Raw genomic sequence first — 14,254 nt, forward strand, 5'->3', positions numbered from 1 at the left:
TGGCATCTCCTAAAGCAATGATTCTGTGGAAAGATTGTTCTATACACATTATTATTATTATTATTGTTATTATTATTATTGTAAATGTTTCTGAAGAGGTACAATGAATGTGCTTTTACAGTCACTGGCATGGACATAAGATGGGGACAGCAACAGCATTAAATAAAACAATGGATCTATGAAAGAGAATTTCTAATTATGGGACAGATCATCAAACCTGTCCCAGTTCTGTTAGATGGATATAGAACAACAACATGCAAATTGAGAAAAAGTTAGGCAACACTATCCTCTGCTGTTCACTCCAGCTTTGTTGATTTAAGACAAGGTGTTACCTAAACTTTCAACAAGGACTCCCTGCTTGGTCAATTCCAATGTGGTTTGTCTCTTCTATCAGTGAAGCTCTTGTGAGTCTCCAGTACTAAGACAAATTCTATTCACTATAACAAACACTTTCACCCTTCCTACGTTATTTATGATTGATCAAAACTCACAGTACTGTCTGTCTGTCTGTCTGTCTGTCTGTATTTATTTATTTATTTATTGCATGCATGCCTAGGCTACCCATGTATAAATGTTGTAATGGGAACCCAAAATCCATGCAATGAGAGACTATGTTTGCTGCGGTCAGTATCACTGCTAGATATTGTTTAGGATGTTAGCCATACCCTTCACTGTTCTAGGATTGCAAAAGTGAGGCAATCAGGAGTCAGACTCTTCCAACTTCAATCATACAAAGAAGTGTTCAAATAGTAGCTCCCTATGCAATTAATAAGCGGAATATTCACAGTACCGTTCAACTAATGGGCCTAACAAAATTCTTGCTCCTTGTCAAGTCCTATACCAGGTAACTCCGCAACCGGGAGCTTCCCTGTGCAATCTGAGCAACATGTCTTCTTCAGTTCAGCATACCCCAAAGGAACATGTCATGGTAAGGCTCTTCTGCCTATTGCACTACTAATTAAGATAGTTTCTATTTGCATAAATAGTAAATAGTCTCTAGTCCACCTACCTCTCCTGCTAATTCCAATCATGTAATTAGACAATCCTGTTATCTTTGTTCTCAGATCACAGAATCATTTTTTTCACAACAGACATTAGAATTAGAAGACAATTCAGCACAGGGTTATCTCATCACTAGCCCTTAGAGTATTGGCCTTCTTTGCAGTCTCCTGCACCTATACAATTAAAAAAAATTCAAAAAATCAAAACAGAATTCTCAAAAATAGCCACATGCTGTTATCTTGTTTTCATCTTTGCAGTGACAATGGCTAAAATCCTTCTTAGGCTGCATAAATCCCATTAAAATCTAACTGTGAGCCAATGTCATTTCCTTTGTACAACTATTCTTTAATTACAGTAGAAGTTGTAATTTCATCATATTGGGGGAAACCATTATTAAATTTAACTAAGCTCAGGAACTAAAAGTTCCAGTCACACAAAGGCTAGGCAATCAACTACATTTTGAGGAACCAGGAAGACTTGACATTTCAATGTAAAATAAAGAAGTAAAGAAATAAAAGAGCCTAGTTATTCAAAAGGAGATTTTCTATGCTCACCTGCCAAATACATAACCTTAAGCTAAAGAGCAATGTTTGTTCCCATTCAGTTGGAACAGAGAAAACACAGAAGAACACAGTTTAAGTTCCATCTATTATGTACAGGCAGCAAGTGTGCTATGTAAGCAGAAAACCTGTATACTTTTTAAGCGTCCTTCACACATTCTTAAGCACTAACATTTGTTTCCACTTAAATAGTTTATTAACTGCATAATATTAAAGTGTATCAATATTAGAATAGACAGATCAAATTAAAATACCTACCTGTGCTATTCACATGCTATTTTATTTTAATATTTTAAGTATTATGTTACATTTAAAAATATGTAATCAATTTATGCCAACAGTGTTTTCCAGTAGCTAATTATAAACTTATTACTGTAGTTGGTTTATAATGATATAGAGGTGTGTGTATATATATATACCTGTGTGTATGAGAGCGCGCACACAAAAATACACAGACACACACACACAAATATATATACAGTAACACTTCTGTACTTAGTGATACATCTTTTCCTTCAAGAGTTGAAACAATACTTTGAATACAGATTCCGATGGGGTATTAATTTTCATTAATGATTGTTTAAATCCTTAAGAGATGACAACCATATACTGTACTTAAAACTGGACAAATTGCCCAAATATATTTCATTTATCACTGCTAATGTGCTTAAGAATATTGTGGCAGTTAGAAAATTTAGGTGTATAGTGGTACCCCTGGTTGCGGACAGGATCCATTCTGGAGCTGCGGTTGAATCCTGAGGTTTCCACAACTGGAGGGACTCCTTCTGCACACGCACAAGCGGCGGTAGAACGCTTCTGCGCATTTGCATGCAGCAAAAACCCAAAAATATACTTCTGGGTTTGCCGTTTATAACATTTGTTATAGTGAATATTGCCTGTCATTATAACCAGTTCAAGACTCATTGAATTGCTAAAGAGTATGTAGATGGATATCTGTTTAGGGGAAGTATAATATAATATAATATAATATAATATAATATAATATAATATAATATAATATAATATAATATAATATAATATAATATAATAGTGTATGCATCAGTTAATTTAAAATGTAAGCTACAACTTTCTACATTTCTATACTGTGTGAAATAAATAAAACATTTCAGGTATTCAAAGTATTTGTCATTTGTTTGCCTCTGTATTCAATAAAAATGTATGTTAATGTAGTAGTTACAGTCTTAATTATTGGTTATCAAATCCTATGACAATTTTGCTAGGATGCATGCATATCCTGGTGCATATACAAAACAAACATGAAGAGTTTGAAAGGAACTTTTTTGCCTTCGGCCATGGTTATCACAGAAAATGAGATGGAGGAAAACAGGGGACCTTTCCATTAAATCTTTGTTAAAATCAGCATGGTACACAATGAAAACAATTTGACATTATATAAGAGTATATAAAAGCGCACAGCTGATATGTGCATTTCAGAAAGTTTGACTACTATAACAATACTTAATTCTAATTTGCATGGTCAGTATCATATTTTATCATTATGTACCTAGTTTATTTGTTCAAATATATTATATTGATCACTTAACTAACAGAAAGCTTGTTTGACATATTTACGTTAATTTTTAGTCACAAGTGAGATGGGCTTGAACAAGACTAAATAACATCTCCAAAGAAGACCCCCCTGCCCCTTGCAAATCCACTGTGACCTGCATTGATTTTGCACATCTCACAATGACTCACTGTTCACCAAATGTTGATTGTCTAAGAAAATCCAAATCAATGCCTAAATCAATGCCTAAATCAATGTGTTTCTAAGGAAGAAGGGTGTTGGTTCTCAACTTTATTGCTACTTGCTAACAAATGCAATGTCTGAAATGGAGCTTTTTTTAGTTGGGGGGGGGGTGGAACTGAAGGGAACTGCCCCAGGACTCACATATGAGAGGGGTGCATCAACACTGGCCTTGCAGCATTGTTGCCAAGACTCAGGAAAAACAGAGAGTGAATCATCCTATCTCCACTCATTGCTGATTTCACCAACTGGGCTGGGGTCTTCCTCTCTGCATACAGAGGCCATCTGCTCTCCTGCCCTGCCCCCACACTGGCCCTGCATGCAAAAGTGATGCTGCTGCCAAGAGACTAGATCTGCAATGCTGCCCCTCCCCATGGATACTCCTGATCACCCATAACAGGTAAAGTGGGGCAAGCCATGCTAATTGTTCTTCAGTGATGATATATTTGTGAGAAGAAAAATCCCTTAAAGATAGTGCTAGCCCCCATCTTTCTCCAGGAAATATAATAATAATAATAATAATAATAATAATAATAATAATAATAATAATAATTATTTATACCCCACCCTCCCCGGCCAGAGCCAGGCTCAGGGTGGATAACGCCAGTAAAATTACAATAAAAACATAATGGGGGGAGGAGGGGGAATTTAAAATAAAGGTTAAAATGCAGCCTCATTTTAAAAGTAGCCCACGGATCAAAACCATAAGGGGAGGGAAAACATAAGGGTCAGACTGAGTCCAAACCAAAGGCCAGGTGGAACAGCTCTGTCTTGCAGGCCCTGCGGAAAGATTTCAAGTCCTGCAGGGCCCTAGTCTCTTGTGACAGAACGTTCCACCAAGTTGGGGCCAGTACTGAAAAGGCCCTGGCCCTAGTTGAGACCAATCTAACCACTTTGCGACTTGGAACCTCCAAGGTGTTGTCATTTGTGGACCTTAAGGTCCTCCGCGGGGCATACCAGGAGAGGCGGTCCCGTAGGTACGTGGATCCTAGGCCGCGTAGGGCTTTAAAGGTCAAAACCAGCACCTTTAACCTGACCCTGTACTCCACTGGGAGCCAGTAAAGCATTGGATGAATGTGATCCTGCGGCAAGGACCCGGTAAGGAGCCTCGCTGCGGCATTCTGCACCCGCTGGAGTTTCTTGGTAAGCTTCAAGGGCTTCCCCACGTAGACTGATTTACAATAATCAAGCCTAGAGGTGACTGTCACATGGATCACTGTGGCCAGATCAGGGCGAGAAAGGTAAGGGACCAACAAACCAAAATGCCACCTTTGCTGTGGTTGCAACCTGTGCCTCCATGGAAAGGGAGGCGTCTAAGGTTACACCCAAGCTCTTGACAGAAGGCGCTGGCACTAATTGAGCCTCCTCAAGAGATGGGAGTTGGCCGCCCAACCCCATGTCGCCCCGACCCAGCCAGAAGACCTGCATCTTCAAAGGATTTAACTTCAACCGGCTCCCACGCAGCCATCCAGCTGCAGCTTCCAAGCATCTGGGAAGAGGAGTTTGATTTGGGCAAAGGGTGGATGAGGGGAGGCTGTTCTCCTTACAAAAAAATGGGCAGCAGAATGCACAATAATTTTAAGGGCTAAGTGGGCACTTCTGAATATGTAGATGCAGTTTCACCATTTGACTTAGTAAGCGACAGAAACGGTAGCTACTGAAACATCTATTGGGGGAATATGAATTTAATTAGCTGCTTAGACTTAGTTGAGCCATTAATTTGCCCAGCACAGTGCTGCCCTATTCTGTCTGGCAACTACGTTTCTGGCATGCAGTCCTCCTACCATTTATGCTCTTTAAGTGGTAATGCTGACAATGGAACTTGAGACCATTCCCCCTGCACAAACACCATCGGAGTACCCATCACAATTTGCAGGGCTAGTGCCAAACATCAAGGGGTCTTCAATCCAGGGATCCCCAGCCACCACCAATCCTACTTCTTACAGCGGCATAGCTGTCTATCCTCCTCCTCAAACACATACACATTCTTCACCAACAGCTCCCTAGGCACTTGGGCTCTCAACAAGAGCCAAAGGAACCCTCCTTCTCATAGAGCCAGGCATTGTGAATTGCTGCAGAATTGTTTTTTAAAACTTGAAAAAATACCCTAAGTTTTAAAAGCATTTCCAGCTCCCATGACAACAAGTATTAATCATTATTAATTTAAAATAGTTCAGTTTTTGATCCTGCCTCTTTGGCAGTGCCAACGTCAGGCTCATATGTGCCCATAGTGCTGGAAAACCAAATGGGTCTGGTAGTGGTGCAGGCAGAGTCTGGTAGTTGGCACCAGCAGCACTCCCTGTTTGAGTTCTCTGCTCCCCCAAAATTAAAACACACCCTCACTGATGCAGGCAGAAGAAGCTAAACACAGCAACAACAGACTCTCCCCCTACCGCCACCACCTCTGAGGCTGGCAATATTAGCAGTTGGAGTAAGTAGTAGAGCACAGTCTGGAAACACTGACTAGGCAACAGATCACAGTTTGACAACCCTGATTAAAACCAAATACCCAAACTCTGAACATTTCCAGTTTCACATTTTTAACTAACTAAAAAAAATAGTGATTTGCTTTTACTGCCCTGTCTGTCAGCTCCAGTCAGGGAAGCACAACCCATTGCACTTGAGATTAACAAGTATATCGTCATGATCCCTTTCCCCATCTCTCCTGTAATGCGAAGGATCACTTACACTATGATGTTGTGACATCACCTCATTGTTTTCCTAATCCTGTCAGTGGTTGCCAGTAAGCTACATTAGGGCTGGGAAAATGTGCTATGTGATGACATCATGATACAGGGTCCTTCATAGTACAATGAAGAACACGACATGGCTATGTCATTTTCAGTTGCAGCACATGAGGAGAGTTCCCTTGTGGATACAGGGAACTGGCTTCCTCTACCTCGGCCCTCCAGATGTTTTTGGCCTACAACTCCCATGATCCCTAGTTAGCAGGACCAGTGGTCAGGAATGATGGGAATTGTAGTCTCAAAACATCTGGAGGGCCGAGGTTGAGGAAGCCTGATTTAGTCTAAGCAGCATTCTACAGTTCCTCAAACTCCATGAATAACAGAAAACAAAAGATAAATTTGGCTCAGACCTCTAACTTTGTATGAATAAATCTCATAAGGCAGATTGGTTTCATCAGTGGATCACTGCAATGCCATACAAAACCACACATAGTTATTCTTAATAAGAGTAATGGATCCTTTCCTGTTGTTGTTTTTAAATCCGCTCCAATACTGCTGGTCATTGTCAATTCCAGATACTACAGAGTATTACATTGTAAGATGCAGGTGGGGTTAAAATAATATGTCACATGTGATTACTCCTCAGAAGCACCAATTTTACTCGCCAAAGCACCACAAATTATACATACTTCATTACTAATTGCTATAAATAATTGCATGGGTCTTCGCATTAGATATAAATGCCCAAGCTACAAAACCTTTTGTTTAAAAATTATGTCAGTTTGACCCTCCTTTACTGTATCTGCAGCTGTGACACCTAGTTATGGCCTAACCAGTCCAATTAAATGACCATCCCTGACTTGTTTATTTCCACTCCCAAAGTGCAGAACAGGCAATGAGGCGAACCACTGACACCCCTGACACCAACATGCCCCCAAACCCGACTTGCTACAAACCCAGCAGCCAGCTATCCTGCATTCTCCTACAGAAGATGAGGTAGGAAAGTTGCACAATGTTCAGAACATCCTTTGTCCCCGTCACAGCCGCACATGCAGAGTCCTTGTATTCAGAGTCCCTGAAAAGCAGTAGCTCTAAGGAAATGGACCTACTCCCTGGTCCATCCAACATAGACCTACCAGCACCAGATCCCTCACCAAGCCAAGCCTTGCAAATCCTAAGGATTTACCTTGAACTACAGATATCAAGGAGTGGGCTACCCGCTCTTCTGAGCTTTAAGAAATGCCTGCAGCACCTCCAGTGAACCAGCAGCAATTTATCACGTGGCTACACCAGCTAAAGCCATGGTTACTAACAAGGGTGCCACATCGCCAGGATTTGTAATGAGGATTTGAAATTCATTTGAAGCAACCATGGTGCTATAGTCTCCTCCTTAATAACAAAAAACAACAACAACCCCAAAACTTGTTATTACTTGTTTAAAAATTTGTGTGCTTGTGTAGTGGGGTGTCTGTGTTTCTGGGGCTGGATCTACACTCACCATTTAAACATTATTAGAACAGTATTAGAAATATCATTCTAAAAGATCAAGACAGAAAAAGTCCCATTCGGTTTCCTTTGGCTTCCTTTCCACAAGGTCTACCTAGTTTATGATAGCTAGTTGCTCTGCAGAGCGCTCTGGTGTCACATTTTAAAAACACATTATTAAAAAGAACGTCATAGGGCTATATGGTTATCAGAACCATTCCTTAACTTTTTTTTTCCGATAAACATGAATGTAGATCCGCCCTCAGTTTTGTTCAGAGCAGTATTTATATCAAGCAATTTGCAAGAATCATAGAATGCTAGCATGAGGGTCATCTAGTCCAGCCCCCTACAATGCAGGAATCTTTTGCCCAATGTGGAGTTTGAACCCACAGACCTAAGTTTAAGAGTGTAATGCTCTACCGGCTGAGCTGTCCTAGGTTCTTCTACCTCTGGTCCCTGTCCTTAATGGATGAGGCATGGTATACCTGTACCAGTCCTAAACTAGCAATTCTAGAAAGTGATCTTGGTTTTTTAATAGCAGCCCTGACTTACTTGCACAGCTAAATACTAAAAGCTGCATATTCCACAATACCAAAAAGGGAGGTATGGAAAGGTCTGTTAGAAAAATGGAAAAGGGGCTGTAACTGATAATGTTATATTCACTATGGAGCAGAGAGACTCCCATGGATAAAAATAATGCACTCCCCAAATCACCTGACTTCCAAAGTTTCTAAAACCATCTAGTTTAAAAGAAGATTTCTATACTATAGCTCAATGGAAATTTATCCATCAAACAATAGTTTAAACCAAAAAATTAAAACAAAAGAGGCTAACTTCAAAAAATTATACTAAGAAAGTACTTTCAGAGCAACGTGGGAGTTACTTTGAAAGGCTGACAGGAAAATGAAATGCTGAATATCAAACATGCTTATTTAGCTGTTTACTTACCCATAATGGTTAAGGCTGTAGCTTTCGTTAGTTCTTCTTTCATTGAGTCTATTACTTCAAAACTGCCACCATCTAAATTGCATCGGTTTATGGTTCCATTTCCTGAACTGATCCAATAAAGCCTGTTTTCTGCATAATCTATAGATAAACCTGAAAAAAATACAATAAATGAAGCATATTTGAAACAATTTAAAACTGATGCATTTTTTTTATTGCTTACACAATAGCAAAATTTATCCACAAATTTTAAGTCATCTAAAAAGTAAAGAACTGTTTGTGGCAAACAGCAAGCTAAGTTTTTATTTGGCTGAATAGTGTTGTGAGTTTGTGAGTGCTAGACCTCTAAATTCCTGGATCCTTTTAAGTGTTAGAATTTAATCAAGGCTTGAGGTGCCAAACTGAATGCCAGACACTTCTAATTCCTGGATCCAACAAATGCTAATAGCTAATTGAAACAACAAAGTATCAAAGGGCTCGTGCTAGATGGCAAGTGGGTAGAGCCCCCTCCCTCAACAGATAAAGCCATAGTTGAGAGGAGTTATATGAGCTAGAAGCTGGATGCAAAAAGCTGCAGGATGGAAAGGCAGAGATCCATGGCTGATTTCTGCTTGAATCCAAGGCTATGGCTATGGGAGAAAGAAAGACCGTATGGGGTGTTGATGCTGTGAATCATATATCTTAAAGACACCACAATCTCTGCTGTGCCTCATTTCTAAAAGGAAACAGGAACCCAGGGTGATCGCCTAGAACCCCTGGAATCTTGTATCGCTCTGAGACTGGGTAGAGTGTCATAATATGTTGTCTACTGTTCTGAGAAAACACATGGTCACCATACAATTATTTCTAGAGAAGGTACTTAATAGGATTGCTTAGTATTAATTACTGTTGCTGTGTTCTAGATTAGCATTTTTAGGAGGGGGAATAGAGAGTGGAATACTAAGCAGGCCGCAGGTTTATAGAAAACATGATATAAAAGCATATTTTGACAGTAGCAGTATAATTACACTTTAGGATAAGAACCTGATAGTACTATGCAAGCATTCTGTATAGCAGCCTTCACTATATGGGTGCTCTCCCAGATGTTTTGATGCTGGCTAGAGCTTATAAGGGTTGTAATCTAAAATACTGGGAGGGTGCCAAGTTTGTGAAGGCTGGTGTATAAGGTTCTTCTCAGTTCTACATTTGTCTCACACAAGCACAGAGCACGGGGGGGGGGGATTCTTTCCTTCCTCCCTTCCTTGACAACCAGATCAGAAATATGTGGGAAATTCATTACGGGTCAGTCAGTCAGATGGAGGCTTAGCAATACTGCCATCGTAGGACTACCAAAGGATAGCTCCTTACTCTTCTCCACTGCTAGCAGGTAATGGGTGCTTGTCCCTTCTGTGAATGGAAGGGCTCCAGAGACTGACATTCAGTGGAGGCTCAGTGCAGCAGTAAGGGGAAGGAGGATCATCCCCTTGTAGACCTGTGTGCCATAGACTACACTGATTCATCTTCATGGAGGCACATTTTCAGGAAACTGTAGGGGAGAAAGAATGGGCGAAAACTGACCCCTTCTTCCTACCGTGGAATTGGCCTATGGCCACAGTCCTGCTCATGAGAACTCTGGACCCTATCCATAGAATAACTTATTTCAAAAAAGCAAAGATATATGAAATTGATTACTTTGAATTTGTGGTATTAGGTTAAATAACTTCATTTTTATTGCCACAGAATTTTGGTCTATGCCAGTATTTTTGCATTCTATGCACCACTCTATATCATAAAGAGTGCACAGTGTAAGAAACATACATAGTGGAAGATTGAGATGTGTGAGGGAAGATACATGTTTATTTGAAAACAGATTTTACGGGGGCAGGGGGACTCACAACAGGAAAGGGAAATATAAACTGGAACATACTTTTAATTAATGACTCCAACCACATACTTCTAATTAATGAGTTCATTTAATTAATGAATAAAGCTTTTGCTCTTAATACTTCTGAAATCAAGCAATAAATCTAAATTAGGAATATTAAACAATGGATTAGCTTTGAATTTTTATTTTTATTTAAGAGCAGCAAAATTCATTCAGCCGAAACTGCCTGAAGGCTGCAATTATTCACTCAGTACCAGTACTCACTCATAGCATGCAAGATGGGTGTTCTGACAAGATTATGATGCACTTGTATTTCAAAATTTGCTTATGATTATAAGGTCTGGCAAAGTAAGTAAGATTTTAAAAACCAACAAGAAAAAACATAAACCACTCAATTATTGAACACTTTCTTTCTCAAAACAAAAATCAATCCAGTGAACTCTAATAAAAGAAAGATTTCATATTAAATAAATTATTGTTTCTTTACAATTCTAGATTTTGTAGCTTTACTAACACTATTAGAAAGCTCATCTTCATACAATAGGACAAGGTAACAAACATTCTATGCTGCTCTTTCAAGCAGCTCCTTTTGGATCTTGCTTTTTGTTACCCACTTAAAATCATAGCAAAAACATTCTATACCAAATATAGCTTGCCCACCATTTTCAAGGGTAGTCCTATGTAGAATGCATCATAGCAGACCAATTGATTGTAATGTTTCAGGGGCAAGGATTACTGGAGCTATAGTGGTCCAGGGTTACTACATTGATTGCTGAGGCTACCCTAATCTATGAATGGTCATAGCTGTTGAGCCCACAGGAGATAAAAATAGTCACTCCTAGCCATAGAAGCCACCAGGGCCTTAAGTGGCAAGACTGGATCCAGGGGGATCCCCAAAAAAAGTAATTGATCCTTTAAGGGAAATGCAACCCCATCAAGAACTGAAAATCTTCCAGTTTACTGGACACAGAAGCAACCTACCCACAGCACCTCAAAGTCACAACTCTAATACACCAGGAACATTTATGAGCAAGTGGGTAAGGAAATATTTACGCCAGGATTTAGGCATAGAACAGAACTAAATGCAGATAAAGATCTTGCCAAGATTAATATTGGATGACATTAAAGAAAACTATTTTAGAACCCTATCCCCGTGGTATTTAACTCCATACAGAATAAGTAAAATATATGGAACAGAGCAATGTAACTGCTGATGGTGTAATACACCTTGGGCAGATTTCATTCTTGCATTTCAGAACTGCCAGATAATACAGATCTACTTGATTTTGTAACCAGTGCATCTGATACAGTATTAGTATCATATGTACTCTGGTTTCCTAACAGCCAGCAGCAACCAAGTGGCAGCATTCTGAATGTGTTTGAGTTTTTAAACTGTCTTAAAAGGCAGCCCCACATAGACTAACCAGGATGTGACTAATCAGTGCATTACCAAGGCTGACATAGGGTCATAGTCCATCTATGAACCTGCAAAGAAATCCTGTTTATTCAAAACTGTGTTTTAATGGGTATTGTGTAATGTATTCTGTTATTGTATTGCAATGTGCTTGGTGGGTGAAGTCTTCTGTCTGGTCAGATGGAAGTCGGTTTAACTGTCCCTGGGGACATCAACTGACAACTGAGGAGGGGTTGGAGATAGAATTGCCAGTATGCAAAAGAAGGAACAAAGGTGTGCATATTCTGATTGGCGGTTGCAGGTTTAGAATTCTTAGTTAGGCACAGTGATTGGCTAGGGCTTGTCTAGACTGGCCAGAAGAAGTGAATATAAGTCTGGGTGCTAGTCAGACAGAGGTCAGTCAGTGTTGGTTGCTGCTTGGTGTTCCTGGTAGGTAGCCAAAAGAAGAAGACAGCAGAGGAAAAGGAGGGAGGAAAACAAAGGCCTGAAAGGAAGGCAGAGTGGCTTGGTGGCCCCAAAACTTGCTGGGGTAATATGGCACCCTGAATGAGAACAAAATTTGGATCCCCCCCCCTAAATATTCCTCATTTTCACAATAATTCCTTTTGGTACAGTTGCTTTTTAATGAATTTTCTCAGTAAAAAGGTAAAGGGATCCCTGACCATTAGGTCCAGTCGTGGCCGATTCTGGGGTTGTGGCGCTCATCTCGCTTTATTGGCCGAGGGAGCTGGCATACAGCTTCCGGGTCATGTGGCCAGCATGACTAAGCCGCTTCTGGCGAACCAGAGCAGTGCACGGAAACGCCGTTTACCTTCCCGCTGGAGCGGTACCTATTTATCTACTTGCACTTTGACGTGCTTTCGAACTGCTAGGTGGGCAGGAGCAGGGACAGAGCAACGGGAGCTCACCCCGTCGTGGGGATTTGAACCACCGACCTTCTGATTGGCAAGTCCTAGGCTCTGTGATTTAACCCACAGCGCCACCTGCATCCCAAATTTTCTCAGTAGGTACACATTATAGAGTAGTAGTAGTAGTAGTAGTAGTAATAATAATAATAATAATAATAATAATAATAATAATAATAATGCACACCTTTGGCTCGGTGCCCTGTGCACCTGCACTGCCCTAAATCCAGAGCTGGAGGTAACTAAATTCCTTGTTTTAAGCTGAAGAGAGAAGAGGAGAACCTATCTATGGTGCTGAGGGACAAGGAGTGATAGGCAGCTGGGAAATTGTGTCCTCCCTAAGAGAGGGCACATGTTGCGGTGAGACCTGGAGACTGACCTCTTGGTTGTGGGTGGGTCTACTGGATAGCCACAACACCCAATTGGTAGGTCCCTCGTTGCAGGGTGTAATCTGGCCAATGGGGTGCAGTCTAAACGGATTGAGGGACCTATATAAACCCATGCACATATCCCAGAGCTTCCTCTTTTGGCTCGTGCATCGGAACACCCACCCACCTCTCCTTAATTTTAGGACCTTTTGCAATTGAACTTGCTATGCCGTCTTGTGTCATCTGTCATAGCAAGGTCAATCGCAGGGGCACGGCAGGAATTTCCCCCACTTGGCTGGTTGGCTGTTGCCATTTGGGTTTCACCTGCCGCGTAGCAAATCAACACAACTTGTAAGGTTGCGGATAGGCACTGGTTCAGGTGATAGGGATGGGAGAACGGTCTCGCCATCCCTATGTGAAGGGTATTCCGTTAAAGGAATGCAGGGACTCAACTTGGTTTGGTCAACCCCTGAAAGGGGGTTATGTCTGTGCCTGAGTCAAGAGGAGCATCTGGGGAGTGAACAGAGTCTGCTCCCAGGCTTTTCACCTGCCTCAGGTGTTCACCCTAAGTTGACCTATGATAGAGCTCTGGGTCAGCGCTACCTGCAAGGGTGTAGTCAAACCAGAGCCTATGCAACCACTCACTTTTCTGTAATCAATAAAGTTGTGGCCTAAATTCTGCCAAAAACCAAACCTAAATTTGAGTCAAATATGTCTTTATTTAAGGGGGAGGTCTCTGGGTCTGAACATGCAATGCTAGGCTGTGGTGTTTGGTAAGAGAGCCAGAGGAAGATTCCAGGATAGCAAAACCAGACATGTGCTTCAATAGGTCAATAGGAGTTGAAACAGAGACTTCAATGAAAGACCGCAGTGACAGTGTTCATGAGGCTTAGCTGAGTGGAGTAAATAGAAGGGCAATCTGGAAAAAGAGTTTTTAAAAGGTCCCACAAAACTGTCTTGGTGTAGTAATAGTAGCATTAAATAAGCGTTATTTAAGTAACAAGTTAGCAAAGTAGATTCCTATTTAAAGAGACAATGCTATATTAAAGTATACCTGAAGGAGCGTCTCCACCCCCATCATCCAGTCTGGGCACTGAGGTCCAGCACTGAGGGCCTTCTGGTGGTTCTCACACTGCGAGAAGCGAAGTTACAGGGAACGAGGCAGAAGGTCTTCTTGGTAGTGGCACCCGCCCTGTGGAACGCCCTCCCACCAAATGTCAAAGAAATAAACAACTATCTGACATTTAGAAGACATC

At 40.9% G+C, this 14,254-nt stretch overlaps 1 protein-coding gene across 3 annotated transcripts in view; it reads right to left on the reverse strand.

Annotated features, from left to right (window-relative positions):
• LRP1B (LDL receptor related protein 1B) overlaps positions 1 to 14,254 on the reverse strand; it is a 742,760-nt gene that overhangs the window by 134,102 nt on the left and 594,404 nt on the right. For all 3 annotated transcript variants that reach the window (XM_083492761.1, XM_083492762.1, XM_083492763.1), the window contains one exon: positions 8,451 to 8,600. In XM_083492761.1, the coding sequence (XP_083348887.1) occupies positions 8,451 to 8,600 (150 nt within the window). The remainder of the gene's footprint in view (positions 1 to 8,450; positions 8,601 to 14,254) is intronic.

This window comes from Podarcis liolepis (assembly GCF_965112155.1).
Source record: "Podarcis liolepis genome assembly, chromosome: 1".
NCBI classification, from domain to species: Eukaryota; Metazoa; Chordata; class Lepidosauria; order Squamata; family Lacertidae; genus Podarcis; species Podarcis liolepis.